We start from the raw sequence: 16772 nt of genomic DNA, 5'->3' as shown, positions 1-16772 counted from the left end.
CTTGTTGCAGAGTACGGCCTCTAGGCATGTGGGCTTCAGTAATTGTGGCAAGTGGGCTCCGTAGTTGTGGCTCACGGGCTCTAGAGCACAGGTTCAGTAGTTGTGGTGCACGGGCTTAGTTGCTCCACGGCATGTGGGATCTTCCCAGACCAGGGCTCGAACCCATGTCCACTGCATTGGCAGGCGGATTCTTAACCACTGCATCACCAGGGGAGCCCTGTATTAAGATTTTGTAAATTTTACCTTTGAAAACTGGATTGACCTATCAAAGTATTCCATATCTACTTAAAGGGCTTCCAATAACTGAGTCGAATATAAAAAAATTATTTTCCTTTAATATCCACACCCACCTTGACAAGATTTGTCCATCTTTTTTCAGTAGAGTTAAATAACCTTGGTACAAAAACATGTCAGTTTGAAAACTATGTCTGTTCAAGTAAATTCATTTACTCTTGTGTCAGCCTAGTATTATTAACATGGGATTCACAGGAATATTACATAAGTTGAAAAGCAACTCCCAAATTATCAATATCAACGAGAAATTCTTCAAATATTTTTGGAGTTCTTTTGCAGACAATTTAGAAAATTGTCAATTGCAATTAAAATCTGCATATTGATCATATTAGGAAAATATGTAAAATCATTATTTATTTGTGTGTTGGAGGTTTCAATTTCAACACGAATTCTCTTAAGTTTTCAACTACCTTGCAAGTAAACTCTTGCTTTCCTTGAGGCTTCAAGTTCAGTTCACACATATGTAGTGTGATATTAGTGAGGGAACGTGCATCCGTGTGCCTTGTTTTGGTCATTGGTTATTGGATAATTGGCAATTATTCCTTTTGTTTCAAAAAAATCTTAGAGTTAACAGTTCAGTGAATCCTTGTAAAACTCCTCATAACCAATAACCTTTGGCGTAAAACACAAAATCATTAAATTTTTCTTCTGGGTTTTTGTTTTTTCTTGATTTCTGTAAACTAGTGATGATTCAGAGCATTTGCATGTGTATTCTAACAACTGTATCTATGACACTTTCCACAGAATCCAGTTCATACAGCTGAGCACAAGTATTTTCAATATATATAATATGTTGGTATGCAGCAGTAAGACAAACATCAGTCTCTAGTTTTAAAATGCTCTTAAGTCTGGATTTTTCATCTAACATAACTGAAGCACTGACCATCGTGATAGAAACTAATTTTTTTTTAATATCCAGCTGAAGTTCTTCTTTAATGAATGTAAAAGATTTTAAAATATCTGTCATGATTTCTAATTTTTAGATAGTGAACTGGCAATATTTCTTCATAGATTTGGAAGTCCTTTGAGGAAAAAACATAGCCAAAGTATTAATTGGCCAGTGTCCCTTATTTCCTAACTCTTATCAGAGTGCCCCTTTGTAAAATGCATATTTGAACATGCACTCCTTTGCTGATAAATGTTCAGGAGATCATCATGCTTCCATGGTAAAATCCAAATTCCTTAACATTCAGTTCCATGATCTTGGCCTCTCTATCTTACCAGCTTCACTTTTCCACCCCCTCCTTTTAAACTTCCTTCTAGTCATGATGAAATTGTTGTAGTTCTTGTGAAAGGCCATTCTCTTTTACCTCTCAATGCCATTTCACTTTCACTCCAGAAAGAAACATATCTCCCCTCCTTTACCGCCACCTATCTTCCTCCTGCTAGTCTTTCAAAACTCAGCAGCCCCTCCTGACAACCCTCTTCTTCTGGGCAGCCTGGAATTAGTATCCCTCCCTTGTCCCCCTTTTCACCCCAGGACCTCTGAACACTCTCCCATAGCACTTATTACACTATATTGTAGCTGTCTCCACCAGATGGTAAGCTCTTTGAAGGCAAGGATGGTGCTTTTTGTCTCTACACCTCACACCCACAACAGCCCATGTCATGTAATGGGTGCTCACATCACATTTATATTGTGTGTTTCAAGGGATACCTGACTAACTTGCATAATAAATAACTGCCCTGTATGTAAGGGGTTCTACTTTTCACTTTGACTTTTAAATATAATGAATAGTGAGTTGACCGTCTTATTTTAGGATGTTAATTGGCATTTTCTTCTTACTCCTCTAAAAAGGTTCTATCTAGCCATTTAATTTGTTTAGTATGACTAAGTTTTGTAACTGAATTTGTGATTATTTATTAATGGATTTTGCTCTTGTTGCTAATCAATCATCTTTCCCTTCTTCTCTCTCGGTCCAGCTCCAACAGAGGCCAGTATGCACCCGCATCTGGGTAAGTGTTTGAGACCCCGATGTCACTGACCTTAGTACTAGATCTACTTGTTTTAGTCCTCTGCCATGTGAGCAGGTGATACAGAGGTGAGGAAACTCTCTGCCCTCTCTGATTCGCTGATCATTCACTGAAATCAGACTCAGGTCCAGATTATGCTTGAACCCGGGACCTCACCTTATGAGGTGATCCAGCTGCCCAGCTGGGGTTAATGGAGGGACTTTTGAACGTGTTAGTACATTTATCCTTGGGATCCTGTTGAGTGTGATCTTTTGACACAGTGTTCTAATGCTGAAATTTCCCCAGAGCCCCTACCCATCATAAATAGTAGAGCATGGAGGCAATGGGCAAGGAGCTATGAGTATGGAGGAGTTGAGATCATTTCAGGTCTGAGATATCTGCTCAGAGTAGTATTGGGTTGTAAAAAGGGAAATAATGTGGCCATTTCTTCAAAAATTAAAATGAGGTTGTTTAAATAACTAAATGCTTTTGTTAATGGCACCATGTAAAGTTGCCACCTCTCATTTTTCTCATGAACTTTTCATTCTGCCATGTACTTAGTGGGCCATAGTTCTTGAGGCAGGGTGGTATAGTGCTTAATAGCACAGATTTGAAGCCAAACCAACTGGATTTATCTCACTTTCACCACTTGCTAGCAACGTGATATTGGGCAGGTTATTTAACCTCTCTGTGCCTCAGTTTCCTCATCTATAAAATGGAAGTCATAATAGTACCTGCCTCCTATTGTTGTTATGAGGATTAAATGAATTCATATTTGTAAAGTATATAGTCAATGATATAATAATGTTTATAAAGAAATAAATACATGAACAAATAACCATAGAGGCTTACCCATGCCTTTTAAAAAATATCTCTAGAAAGTAAATAATCTTTAAGAGTTAAATTTCTCATAGGTGACAGTGAAGACTTATTTTAAAAGCAGTTTCCTACACACACTATTTAATAAAAATGAAAAGAAGTCATCCTAGCTGGCTCCAGCTTTTTCAGATGTCTCTCACTGTGGGACTTGCAGATGGGTCAGTATTTGTCTCTTGGGCTTTCTCTTTCAACCTATAAACCCAATTAATTTATTTTTCTCTTTGGAAAATCTGCCTTGAGAAGCTCTACTTTTATGTAATACTACAGCTTGGGGCTCCTCTTCTTTGGCAGATGAACGCAAGCACTTAGAAGCATGCCTTCTAGCAGCCGAGGCAGGCTGGTGACCCGCAGTGGCCCAGCTGAGCCTCGACCAGGTTGGGTATTTGAGAGAGCGGTACCCTGTAGGCATTTCAGGCACTGCATCTAATTGCTCAGAGGAATCATTAAATCACTCCCACGCACAGAAGACATCACAGTGTTCTCTCCAGTGTAAATCCATATCCTCCCTGTTGTCAGGCCTAAGGCTTCGAGTCTGAACAGCCATTTCTCTCAATACATGCTGATTCACTGGTTTCCCGGACTTTGTTATGTGCTTACCTGCTGGCATACCCGGTATAAAGAGGACGAGGATGGCTGCAGGTGGCAAAGAGAATTTGGAAGTGTGCTTCCTGATATTTGGAGGTGATTTTAATTACCCAGTGATTTCAGTGAATTATATTCAAGTGAGCCCCCCAAAAAGGGTAAAAATGTCACTTTTGAAAAAAATAAAAAATTTTGGTTATGTTTTATTAATCAGATCATATGATTTTAATTTTCCTGCAAAGCATGTGTAAACTAGTCCAAACAAATTTATACAGACCCAGAGAATTTATATTAGCTGAAACAAATTTCCCCAGCAAACCATGGGAATCAGATGAGGAGGTTTTTGAGCACTAAATTCATTTTTTACAACTTGAGTAGAAATAATTATCATTTCTCATACAACCTTAAAAATCAGCCTACTTACATTGTAGTTGGTCATGAAATTGTATTTACTTGTCCACCCTCTGTTCAGTGGAAATATCACATAGTCTACAGTTTATGAAAACATTCTTTGCTTTTGGCATGACTCGAGTTCTTCTGTAGCTTAAAAATAAGTATTTAATACAATCTCAAGTGTAATGAGAATATATTTAAGACTATGGATGGTTCCCTAGCATTCTTCCTGACTTCTAACATGACTTTATTTGGGAGTTTTACTTATTCATGTAGGTAATTTCTCCTGTGCAGCTCTAAGGGGGAAAAATGTTAACAATTTGAAACACATTAAATAAAAAATGAGTGAATATAGGGAATGAGAGAAAGCAAGCCAGGGCAAGAGGGATAGTAGGAAAGAGAAGAGGAAATGGGTTAGTAAATACCAGCAATGTTAGCTGACAATAAATAGTCACAATGTTCTGTTCCCTTCAATGCTCTAAAATGAGTTAGACACTGACCTTGTTCTGGGTGTGTCGAGCTATGAGGGGCAAGTCTTGGGTGACATCTCCTTGTAGGTTAGTGCTGACCTTGGTCTTCCCACCTCTGCAGCCTGGTGACACCTTGGTAGGGTTCTTTTTGGGGGCTCTGGTTTCCAGACTTCTAAACAACAGAGTTACTTTTTCACTTAGTAGTTTAGGGACAAAGCAAATATAATCATCTGCTCATTTAAAATCCAGTTTTAATTTAAAATACTGTTATTCCTCATAAATGCAGCATGTTGACTCTTTTGCGTAGCTAAATCTATTGTTTAGTATAATCCTTTTCTAAATTTTTGTTCTTCTTTTAGCTGAAATTCATAGCGACAGTATTATCCTACGAGATGACTTTGACTCCTACCACCAAAAGGAATTGAATCCAAACATATGGTAAGTTATACGAACATGCCTCACTTTGGTCTGTATAATGCAAAAAAAATTTTTTTAATTTAAAAAATGATTCTGACTGCATAAAATGAAATTGCTCTTTAGCTCTAAGGTATCAGTGAGAATTGTTCAACTAGGGAACTGGGCTTACTGTCGCCTGCAGAATGTCTATTTCTTTTTTTTTTTTTTTTTTTCCTATTCAGCGTGGTGATTTTATTTTATTTCATTTTTTTAACATCTTTATTGGAATATAATTGCTTTACAATGGTGTGTTAGTTTCTGCTTTATAACAAAGTGTATCAGCTATACATATACATATATCCCCATATCTCCTCCCTCTTGCGTCTTCTTCCCACCCTCCCTATCCCAACCCTCTAGGTGGTCACAAAGCACCGAGCTGAAGAATATCTATTTCTTGACTTCTTTAAGAACTGAATCTAGGTGCCCCTCAAAGCCATCGGTGTGATCAGTTTTTTTTTTCAGTTGTACAAGTTCTTTACATAGAAAACATTATGCTTTACTATGTCTATTAATTGCATTTTGCCAAACGAAAGAAGGGAAATGGTTTATCTGAAAATGACAGATGATTTGAGTCATACTTCCAAATAGCTTCTATGTTATTGGGTTACCTCATTTATACTCCAGTCTTTCCTTCCAAGACTGTTTAGGGGCAACTCCATGGGATTTTGGAGGGCAAAGAAATAATGAACCAAAATGCATTCATTAGAAACTTGTTGGACACATAAATGGATGCACGAATTTGTTGGCAGTTTGTTGTATTTTTGCTGATTTTGAAGAAATGCAACTATCCACCCAGACCTATAGTCTGCGTAATTTGAGAGAATATATGAATGTGGATTTTCTGTGGTGCTAAATGTTTTTGTGTACATTATTAAGAGTTCAAGATAAATTAGAAACTCTAATGTAATCAAGCTGCAACCAAAATCCAAGCAATACTCAAGACTAGAAAGAGAATAAAACCATTTCATCCTCAAATGTCAGAGTATGATATTCATTTGCTTTTCCTTATTTTCATTGTTTAACAAATATCAAGCAGTAATTATTTTATTTATATAGTACATTAAAAAGGGATGTGGTTCCTTCTCTCAAATAGCTTATAGTTCTATAGAGGAGACACTAAAAACATATTTTTAAAAAGCTTATAATCCAGGATAAAAATCCTTAAGTGTAATAGAGGATTACAAATAGCATACTGCAGTTCTGAAAAAGGAGGGATGACTCTGGTGAGAGTTTCTTGGAGAAAGTGGTCCTTGACCTGACAGTTGAAGATGACATACAGATTTAGAGAGTGTTGGTGCTTAAATATAGACAGAGAAACTTTTTATGTCCTTTCTAGAAAGAAATATAGATCTAGAGAATGTAAATAGACAAAAAAATCAGACTAGACAGAGATATAAAGTCTTAAAATTGATAATGCCATTTAAAGAAATAATTTATTAACAAAATTTCACTTCCCTCTGAACATATCCTAAATATAAATTTCCTAAAATAAATTGAAAATCTTTTTTAAGAAAAAGCCAAAAAAAAAAAAAAGAACTTTCTAAGCACTAGTTTTACCCAGAAAAATTCTCTAGTTCTCCTCACATTTGGCTTTTTTATATCCCATTAGTATAAATGTTATCAGATGATTTGTTTCTTTCAAGGCAAGTTCATTTCTGTCAAGCTAATTCATTTTCTTCAGTGAGTTTTCTTGACAAATACAAAATGTGACTTTTATGTGGTCCAAATTCTGCTGTTTTTAAAATCAATAAAACATGATTGATTTTGCTTCACCCATTTTCATGACTGATCTGATAGATGCTTTCTTGACCGAAGTTATGGATTTTATGTCCCTTTTACTTATGCTATGGTTTTTCCTAATGTTTTAAAAAACCTTTTAGTTACTTTAAAAAGCTACATACTTCTGTCTTCTATCAAATGTGCTTCAGAGTAATTTTACTTTATCCCTTATTGCCCACAATCTCCTTCATCTAGCCTCTTTAAGATTAAAAAAACAAAACAAACAAACAAACAAAAACCATGAAGCTCTCATCATTTGAGAGATGGCTTTGTTGAACAAAGGTGGCAGGGGTTTTGAGATCAGGCTGGTCTGGTTTGACTCCTGAGCTAACCATTTGCCAGCTGCGTATCTGAGAAAAGCAAAAGGCTTGCTTTACCACTCTGAGCTCCGTTTCCTTGTCAGTAAAAGTGAGCCAAATACTGTCGTAACAGCATTGTTTTAAAGTCTGATGAGCCTGAAAAGGTCTGGCACCTCGCCTGGTGTATTGACGCTGCTCAGTACAAATCAGTTCCCTCCCCGCCTCTCTTACTCTCTCTCTCTCCTTCCCTGCCTTTCTGTCTTCTTCCCTCCCTCCCTCCCTCCCTTTTTCCCTTTCTTTCTTCCTCCTGTGGAATATCTGCACATTGGTCTACATGCCTCCCCTAAGCCCAGATATGACCCCAAATCATTATTATTAAAATACTCTTCAGCCAATTTATGTAAATGAGTCCCCAAGTCTTCCCTCATTGTATCTGGATGAAAAACAGACTTCAAATTAAATATATCTGTATTATATAATATATGGAATATATATTAATGACAACATAGCAGAGTCAGAGAGAAGGGGAAAATGAGGGTATTAGATGCTTAAGCCCCCTTAAAATAGACATAAGCTCCCTAAAGTTAGAAACAAATACAATCAAATATTCCAGTGAAATGTTTCCAATAAAGTAACAAAGTCCTGTGTTGTTTTGGAATCTCATAGGCAGTTTTCACTCTCTTGATATCTCTGTTCTCTTGGTATACATATTGACATGTGAGTTTTGTCCCTTATGATATTGTCTTTGATTTTTTTACCCCATGGGATTAGAAACCACTGGGCAGCTTTGTGGCAACTGAAAAGGAGAATCCTTGCTGACAACTTATAACTCTTTGCCACTACCACTCACCACCAGATAGAAAGAAGCATGAGGCCTGGTTTGCTGCTTTTGGACAAATTCCCGAGACTCAATAATCACTCAATAATTTGCTACAAGAGGAAAACATGCTTTTATGAGCATATTTCTTCCATGGAATTTGAAAAGCATCATATGCATTATTTAACTTGTAACTTTTAAGGATAAGCAAAGGGAGAAATTATGAAACTAAAGTCCCGTCTGTGCAATGATCGGGAGAGAGATCAGTTTAAAAGTTAATCACTCACAGCTTATTTGCTTCCATTGACTTCATCTAATGAAATCAACTTTTTTTCCACTTTATTTCATGTAACTTTTTTTTTTTTTTCTTTTGCGGTACGCGGGCTTCTCACTGCCGTGGCCTCTCCCTGCTGTGGCCTCTCCCGTTGCGGAGCACAGGCTCCGGACGCGCAGGCTCAGCGGCCATGGCTCACGGGCCCAGCCGCTCGGCGGCATGCGGGATCTTCCCGGACCGGGGCACGAACCCGTGTCCCCTGCATCGGCAGGCGGACTCTCAACCACTGCGCCACCAGGGAAGCCCTCATGTAATTTTTGATATCCAAATTTCTTATCTTCTGTACAAATGACTGTACACAAAAAACAAGGAACATAAAATTATATTACTATTATTATGAATGAACGTAACAACCAAGTTATTATTCCAAGTGTATGACGGCAGTTGGAATAGAGCCAAGAAACTTTTTTACACCAACTCAATATTGAATGTATTGTCTCTCTGCTTAGTTTAAATATTAGATTTGATTTAAAAATTAAATGTACTTGGTGAAAAGTTCAATAATATTAAAAAATAATAAAAATAAACCTTCCTACACTAGATCTATATTCCCTCCCTCCAGAGGCATCAACTGTTACCAGTTTCTGCCAGTCCTTCCAGAAATTGTTTAGGCTTACGCAGGTGTCACAGTTATGAATTCTGTCTACAAACTTGGGTATCAGAGAAATAAAACTTTATTTTTTTTATAATCCAACTTAATTTCTTTTCACTGTCCCCCTTTTACCAGTGGTGAAAACTTTAATTTCAGTCAACTTTGGCTTGTCCTCTCCCATTTTTCTGGTGTTGTAGCTAAGTTTCAGAGAGCTTATTAGTTCAAAAGCAAGGGGTAGGGTGGGGATGCACCTCTGGTCCCCCAGTCCTCTGTTCCTGCAGGTGCTCACTGAGTCTTCCCTATCTCATCCAGTTTTTGGTGACTGGTCCACACAGGTAGCCTTCGCACCTGTCCTAACCACTCCTTCATAGCAATTGCTCTGTTTTGAGCCCTGCTTGAGGGCATGAAAACTTCTGCTGCTCCTGGGCCTGGACTGTGGGTGTCTTTGTGAGGCTCCGATGTGCTCTCATGCCGCTATGGTCCTTCTGCCTCTCTGAGATGTAGAGTATAGTATCCTTCAGCTCTTTGCCCCCCAGATCTCTTTGGGGCTCTGCCAGAGAAGTGACCTTTATCTCCCATTCTCTCAGGCACTTCTGATTGCTTTGCTTGAATGAAAGATGAGAAGTAAAGTTACAAATGAAGACAACAGCAAAACCCCTTCATGGGAATAGAGTGGCATCTTAGGCTTGATGAGGGTGAGGCTTCTCCACTTTAACTTTGCCCTGATGCTGGGCTGCATGCAGGTAGACTTCTGAACCACAATAGTAACTTCTTCTGTTCAAATGTGCCATTGAACCCAAGGGGGTGAGAGAGATTGTGGATGGAGCAACACCGACTTATCAGCACTACTGACAATTCCCCATTATCGAGTGTGCTCAGTGTGATTACACTCCTGAAGGTGGAGGGGGATCAGTAGGGTCTTGTTCCTATAGAGACAGCCCTACAACCAAAAAGAAAAAAGGTAGGAAGAAAAACCTCATGTAACTAAATTTAGAAGGAAAGTAAGAACCTACAAATACGCTGTATCTCAACATTTCACTTAAACATCTACTACTTGTGTCTCAACTACATTTTTATAGCTTTTTTTTTTTTTTTTTTTTTGCGGTACGCGGGCCTCTCACTGCTGCGGCCTCTCCCGTTGCGGAGCACAGGCTCTGGACGCGCAGGCTCAGCGGCCATGGCTCACGGGCCCAGCCGCTCGGCAGCATGTGGGATCTTCCCGGACCGGGGCACGAACCCATATCCCCTGCATCGGCAGGCAGACTCCCAACCACTGCCCCACCAGGGAAGCCCCCCATTTTTATAGTTTTTTAAAAATCTTTATTGAATTTGTTATAATATTGCCTTTTTTTTTTTTTCATGTTTTGGCTTTTTGGCCCCAAAGCATGTGGGATCTTAGCTCCCCGAACAGGGATTGAACCTGCACCCCTTGCATTGGAAGGCGAAATCCCAACCACTGGACTGTCAGGGAAGTCCCCATTGTTTCTCTTTATGTATTAACTATTTTAGTATGATATAAACACTGCCAGTATTCCATATGAATGGAGAGAAATCTTGATTTTTTTAATTAAAAAGAAATACACCTGTTAGCCCAAAACTGGGAACATCCCAGGTACCCATAAACAGGAGAATGGATAAACAATGATACATCCATTCAGTGGCCTACTACTCAGCAATAAAAAGGAATGAATTATTGATAGTTGAAACAACATGGTTGTATTTTTAAAATATTATGTTGAATGAAAGAAGGCAGACCCAAAATAGTTCTTACTGTATGATTTCACTTATACGAAATCTATCATAGACCAAATTATCTAAAGTTCTAGAAATTAGATTAGTGATTGTTTCAGGGATGAGGAATTGACTGGGAAGGGGCATGAGGAACTTTCTGGGGTGATTAATACATTATATATAATCTTGAGGGAGCATGGGTTACTTAGATGTATACCTTTGTCAAAACTTGAGATCCATATATTACACTGTGTGCAAATTTACCTCAATAAAAAATTTCAGGGCCTTCCCTGGTGGCACAGTGGTTAAGAATCCGCCTGCCAATGCAGGGGACACGGATTTGAACCCTGGTCCGGGAAGATCCCACATGCCTCGGAGCAACTAAGCCCGTGCGCCACACTACAAAGCCTCGCCCTAGAGCCCGCGAGCCACAACCACTGAGCCCATGCACCACAACTGCTGAAGCCCGCGCCTAGAGCCCATGCTCCACAACAAGAGAAGCCACTGCAATGAGAAGCCCATGCACCGCAACAAAGAGTAGCCCCCTCTTGCCCCGCAAGAAAACCCACATGCAGCAACGAAGACCCAACACAGCCAAAAAAAATAAAATAAATAAATTTTTAAAAATTTCAACAGTAATAAAAAAAACAGTGAGAAAAGTTAAGAAATAGGAGACATTTCTGATTCATAACTTGGGTTAAAAAGAGTTCAAAGAGAGGGAGAGAGAGAGTTAAAGGAACTAAAAAAGTGAATGAATTTTTAAAAACATTTTAAGTTTTCTTAAGAGGTGTCTTTACTCTCTAAGCACTTACAAAGTCTAGAAGGAATCTTTGTTTTGCTTAACAGATTATCCCTTTAATGCTTGTTTCCTGAAGATCACAGAAGGCATCCAGAGCTATAATATCACTAGGCTCTGATGTTCTAGTGGGAAATGTTGGGACTGTTAGAAAACATGATGACAAATAGCAACTAGAAGACAACAGATGTTTCCCCTCCAGCACAATAATAATAGCAGAGATGTTCTATTCAGCAGAGATCAGGGAAGAACAAGAGTCACTCGTCAGAAGAAGCATCTTAGATGAATAAGTTGTGATGCCGACAGGGATATGAGACATCAAGAAGAAAGACACAGATGAAGTTGTCTCAGATCCTATGGCAAATGAAGACGTCTGTCAATTGGCTTATCATACAGAAAGCACCACAATTTACAGCAAAGGAAGCCAAAAAGCTGTGGCTGGCATTGCACAGGGTTGCTTGAATCAAGAAAAGACTAGGACATCTCCATTTTTATATGTAAAATATACTACAGGACTAGAGAAATTGAGATCACAGACTCTGCTGCATGTAATATTTTCTTGAAAATACAAATTTATTGGAGAAATTATTCAGAAATGGAGCAAAAAGTTTGGTGACTTGGCTTATTAAAGTTTATTTGCTTTGAGAAAAATAATTATCTGAATAAAGACTCTAAAAAGACTGAAATTTTAGTTCGGGGGTGAGTTATTCTGGCTGGAGCTTTATTTATTCAGTGATTAGTAGATTAGCCCATAAGAGAAAAGAAGTCAAGTGAAGAGTAAAACTACTTCAAAGTTCCTTAGTATCTTGGAGCCCCCATTGAGAACTACAGCAGAGGGGACTCCATTTAGTGGCCAAGTATGAGAACCACAATGTAAATGGAGTTTCCAGGTAATCAGAACAAAGTATTAATAAGTCTGATGAACAATGTCACTGGGAAAAAAACTGGATAAAAGTGCATCCACGGGCTTCCCTGGTGAGAGTCCGCCTGCCGATGCAGAGGAAACGGGTTCATGCCCCGGTCCGGGAAGATCCCACATGCCGCGGAGCGGCTGGGCCCGTGAGCCATGGCCACTGAGCCTGCGCGTCCGGAGCCTGTGCTCCGCAATGGGAGAGACCACAACAGTGAGAGGCCCGCGTACCGCAAAAAAAAAAAAAAGTGCATCCACTTTGCTCAATGTCCACCAGGCCAATGGGCAGTAAGATTTGGAAGACAGTGTTGGGTGAAGGGGAACACAAACCACGGCCATCAAAGGCTCCACATCACTGCTGAAGGATGTCCAAGGGACTTTTTTGTAATACTGATCACTTGGAAGACATATCACCAAATAGGCTTACCCATGTAACATGGAACATACACCTTACAAGTTTTCAAGACCAGGTGACTACGGGAGATCGTGAGTAGGTGAGAAAAATATGGCAAAATAAATATTTTATCGGATGACACACCTTTGCCAGAACTTCTAATATATCACTGTATTTTGGGGTTGTGGAATTATAATTTGATTTTTAGGGTTTAATGGTCCAATATTCTGATCTTACATGCATCTTTTTCTACTTTTTCTCTCATCTTTTCCCTCTTGACCTCACCTTTTTCTACTCTCTCTCACTCTCTCTTCTCTTTTGTTAATAACTTTCTTCTCTTATTATTACACTCTCCTCTAACCTTCGTCTCTTGCTTCCTCCCCCTCCTTCCTCTTACCATGATGTAATTGCTCTGGGGAAAACTTCATCTACAATAGAAAGGTTAACCAGGAGGTGTCCTACTAATAAAATAAGGTATGAATTTGGAGGCTTATTATTTCCTTCTTTAAGCTCTGTTTTACATGACAGAAATAAGAACTCACTCAATGGAATTAAATGTCAAGTACATTTTAAACAAGTGATAAAATATTTCCTCAAGCAGTATGTAGTAGAATTCAGCATAGTAGGAGGTCAGAATATTGCATGCAGTAGTAGGGTATAGAACGGTTATTTTTAATCCAAATAATATTTGCCATTATACTTGCTAGCAAAGGAAAGATCAAATTTTTAAACTCCCTGGTGAAATAAGAAGAGTTCTCTTACCTTCCTCAGTGAGAAATAATGAGAAAGAATGAGCTATAAATGGAGTTTGTCATTTTCACATTTAGAGCATATGTTAGCTCCTTAGAAAAAAGGCATGACATTGTTGAAGGTGATATTATTCTCAGTCTTATAGAGTGAACTTTCCTTGCTGTTTTTCTAAAAGTATTCCACATTTACAAAGAGGAGAGGATTTTACGAGGCGTTTGTTTTGTTTTGTTTGTTTTGCGGTACGCGGGCCTCTCACTGTTGTGGCCTCTCCCGTTGCGGAGCACAGGCTCCGGACACGCAGGCTCAGCGGCCATGGCTCACGGGCCTAGCCGCTCCACGGCATGTGGGATCCTCCCGGACCGGGGCACGAACCCATGTCCTGTGCATCGGCAGGCGGACTCTCAACCACTGCGCCACCAGGGAAGCCCACGAGGGTTTTTTTTAAGCTTGATCTTTCACAGTAGTCATGCCTTTCTACTATAAAACATTGTCTCTTTGCTGTAAAATATGGTCAAAAGTTGAGTGTTCTGCTTGTTGAGGGTTTTTTTTTTTTTAATTTTTATTGGAGTATAGTTGATTCCTTGTTGAGGTTTGAGTGGAAATTACAAGGAGCTCCGATGTCTCCAGAAGTCAGCTGACTGCCCAGCTCCCACAGGGCTGGCAGGGTCCTATTTACTTTGGTGGATTCACCAGTCCCTGATCTGGCCTTGTTGTGCAAGCCCACACATCAGATGGTGTCAGCACATGCAGTGTGAGCTGTAACTGGGGGAAGAGACTTGTTATCTTTGGGTCAGGAAATTATAAGAGATTTCTCTTTTCTCTTTCCATTTTTAATGTACTTTTTATAATCAGATCAAATATTAAAATTATTTTAATATCTCTGTTCAGAAATGCTAGTGAATAGACAGTTCCAACTCATAGAATACCAGACACTGAATCCTTCAGAGGCAATAAATCATGGGTAGATAATACGATGTCCTCGGTCTTGGGGACAAACGGCATGTATCTCAAATGAGAATTTGATGATAACTGATTGTCACTGAGTTTCCAGGTGATTAACTTGTTTCAGCAGAGTAACTGACGAAAGGCTGAGTGATTTCACTCTGATCTAAAAAGAAGAATGAGTTGCGTAATGACACTGCTCTTGAGAAAATAGTATTTTAGTTATTTATTTATTGTTATCAGGATGATGTCACCACCAACCATTCATAAATCTGTGGTTGTGCGAAGGAGCCCAATTTTCTCATTAATCCTCCTCCTCTTTCCAGTGTCCTGAAAGTCCTGTGTGAGTCACTGCAGGACATGGGGACTGCGGGGCACTCCAGGGACATTTCACTCCAGCTTCCTCTGTGCCTCCTGAACAGGGGCTTTGGTGTGTTTTCCAGACTATTAATTTTAAAGTCATGATTAAAAACAGAATTATACCTTCAGAAGTGTGCTCTCTATAACACAAATGCACATTGCATATAATTCCTAAACAGAAACAGCCACCTAAATGATAAAAAACAAAGACAGAGAATTGACACCAAGATAACAAGTTTCAAACTGCCAAGGAGCTTGTTAGAGTGAAAAACAAATCTTGGTTCAAAGCATTTCTTTTTCTTTTATGTTTCCAGTTGGACCCTAGATGTGCTGGTCAACAAGTACCTGCCTTCATCCTTACTGATTCCTTTATGGTTTTGTTTGTTTCCTTTATGTTTTTGTTAGGGAAAAAATGGTAGTGTGATAGTGTATATATAAAATAGGGATGAATTATGTAGGGATGTACATAACCAAAGGAATATTGAATTTGATTATGTACTTTAGTCCAGTGAATTCATTCTGAACATTTTCTGTGAAGTCCATGACATTTCTCTTATTTTTGTACATTTTCATTAGCAAAGCAAAATCCCTTATCCTATAAATGAAAAAAGAACTTTTAAGAAAAGACATTGTAGCTCTTCCAGATAAACTCTGACAGTAAAAATGATGACAAACGTTTTTGAAATGCACATGAGTTTTGTAGAATTAGAGTTCTTTTCTCTTCTTGGCTGCATTAGAGTGGAGTAGGAAGAATATTGGACAAGGAGTCAGGGAATCTAGCCTCTAGTCCTGTTCTGTCATTTGTAAAATGACAGGGGCTGATTGAGACTCGGTGATACTTCAGATGCCCTCTAACTCGAATGACCAATGATCTGTGAACTGTAGTAATAGGTGAGATTCATGTGGTACCTAAGCATGTGATAAATAGGTTCAGAGAGGGCTCAATATATTCAGGCTTTGCCTGGTCTTCGGGGATAGCAAGCATTTCCCTTAAATTGTCTTTTAATCATACTGTTCATGGCAGATTATATTTTGAGGTGGGCGATTCGTATGATGGGCTGTGGTATTTGTCAGATTCTTATGTTCTGTTTTTCATATTGAGAAAAAGAAAAAGAGGGGGCAAGTTTTCTTAGATTAGAGAAATAGTCGGTATTACTTTTACTCTTAAGCAGAGAGGCAATTCATTTCTAATCCTTAGCCTGGGAGGTCACATTCCTTTTAAATTGAAAAATAAAAGTCTGTTTAACTGGGATTATTTAAAACTTCTTCTTCCCACCAATCTCTGAAGAATATGTTACCTAACTTTACAGAGCCCATCATTTTCTTGAGAAAATTCGGTTGGGAGACCACAGTTTAAATGTTAGAAATAAATAGCACTTTTTTTTTGCTCCGAACCTAAAGAAAATTGGACAGCAAATTGAACCCTTATTCTTAGGAACAACTCATAAGGGAAGAGTAGAATTTTAGACTACTAGTATTATTCGCAGAGAGGACCCATGGGGGTTAGGTACCTAACCCTACTCAACCAAGTTAACTTGTTAGACGCAGGGGCATTCTGAGAAAGACATGAGGGAAGAGCTCAGGCACTCAGAGCACTTAGGCATTGCTGTAGATTCTGGGATGAGCCAAGAATTCCTGTTCTTGAAATTTGGATGTTTATTTACATCTGTAGGTTTTTAAAACTTACCTTGTTTTTCTGAAATGGATCACTATTTCCTTCTGGGAAGCCATGACTCCTAGTTGCCCTTTGTATTATTTGGCCTCCATCAGAGTCATTGTGTTCATCATGAATTTGTGATTTTTCTTTTCCTTTATGATGATGGCATTCATGTAAGTGGTTGTACAATGCTTAACTTTAATGGTAGAAAAAATATTAGGAAGGTCATATTATAGACTCACTGTTAGAAAAGTCACCTTGATGGGCAGCACAAAAATATTAGGATTGTTAGGAACATGAACAGAAATGAACCCACTGCCAATAATCATGGAAAAGTATGCAGGGATAGCCTCAGATTGATACACACTGAAGGGTCACGATGAT

General features: G+C 38.8%; 1 protein-coding gene across 1 annotated transcript in view; it reads left to right on the top strand.

Annotated features, from left to right (window-relative positions):
• The window catches only part of RELN (reelin), a 517734-nt gene that overhangs the window by 241523 nt on the left and 259439 nt on the right, over positions 1–16772 (top strand). The window contains exons 5-6 of the mRNA XM_027123841.1: positions 2218–2250; positions 4931–5009. Of these exons, the coding sequence (XP_026979642.1) occupies positions 2218–2250; positions 4931–5009 (112 nt within the window). The remainder of the gene's footprint in view (positions 1–2217; positions 2251–4930; positions 5010–16772) is intronic.

The sequence above is a fragment of the Aethalodelphis obliquidens genome, unplaced genomic scaffold, assembly GCF_003676395.1.
Source record: "Aethalodelphis obliquidens isolate GAN/ISIS:26980383/991018 unplaced genomic scaffold, ASM367639v1 scaffold27, whole genome shotgun sequence".
Taxonomy (NCBI): Eukaryota; Metazoa; Chordata; class Mammalia; order Artiodactyla; family Delphinidae; genus Aethalodelphis; species Aethalodelphis obliquidens.
Note: the sequence above shows the minus strand (reverse complement) of the source record. Positions and strands in the feature narration are given on the sequence as shown.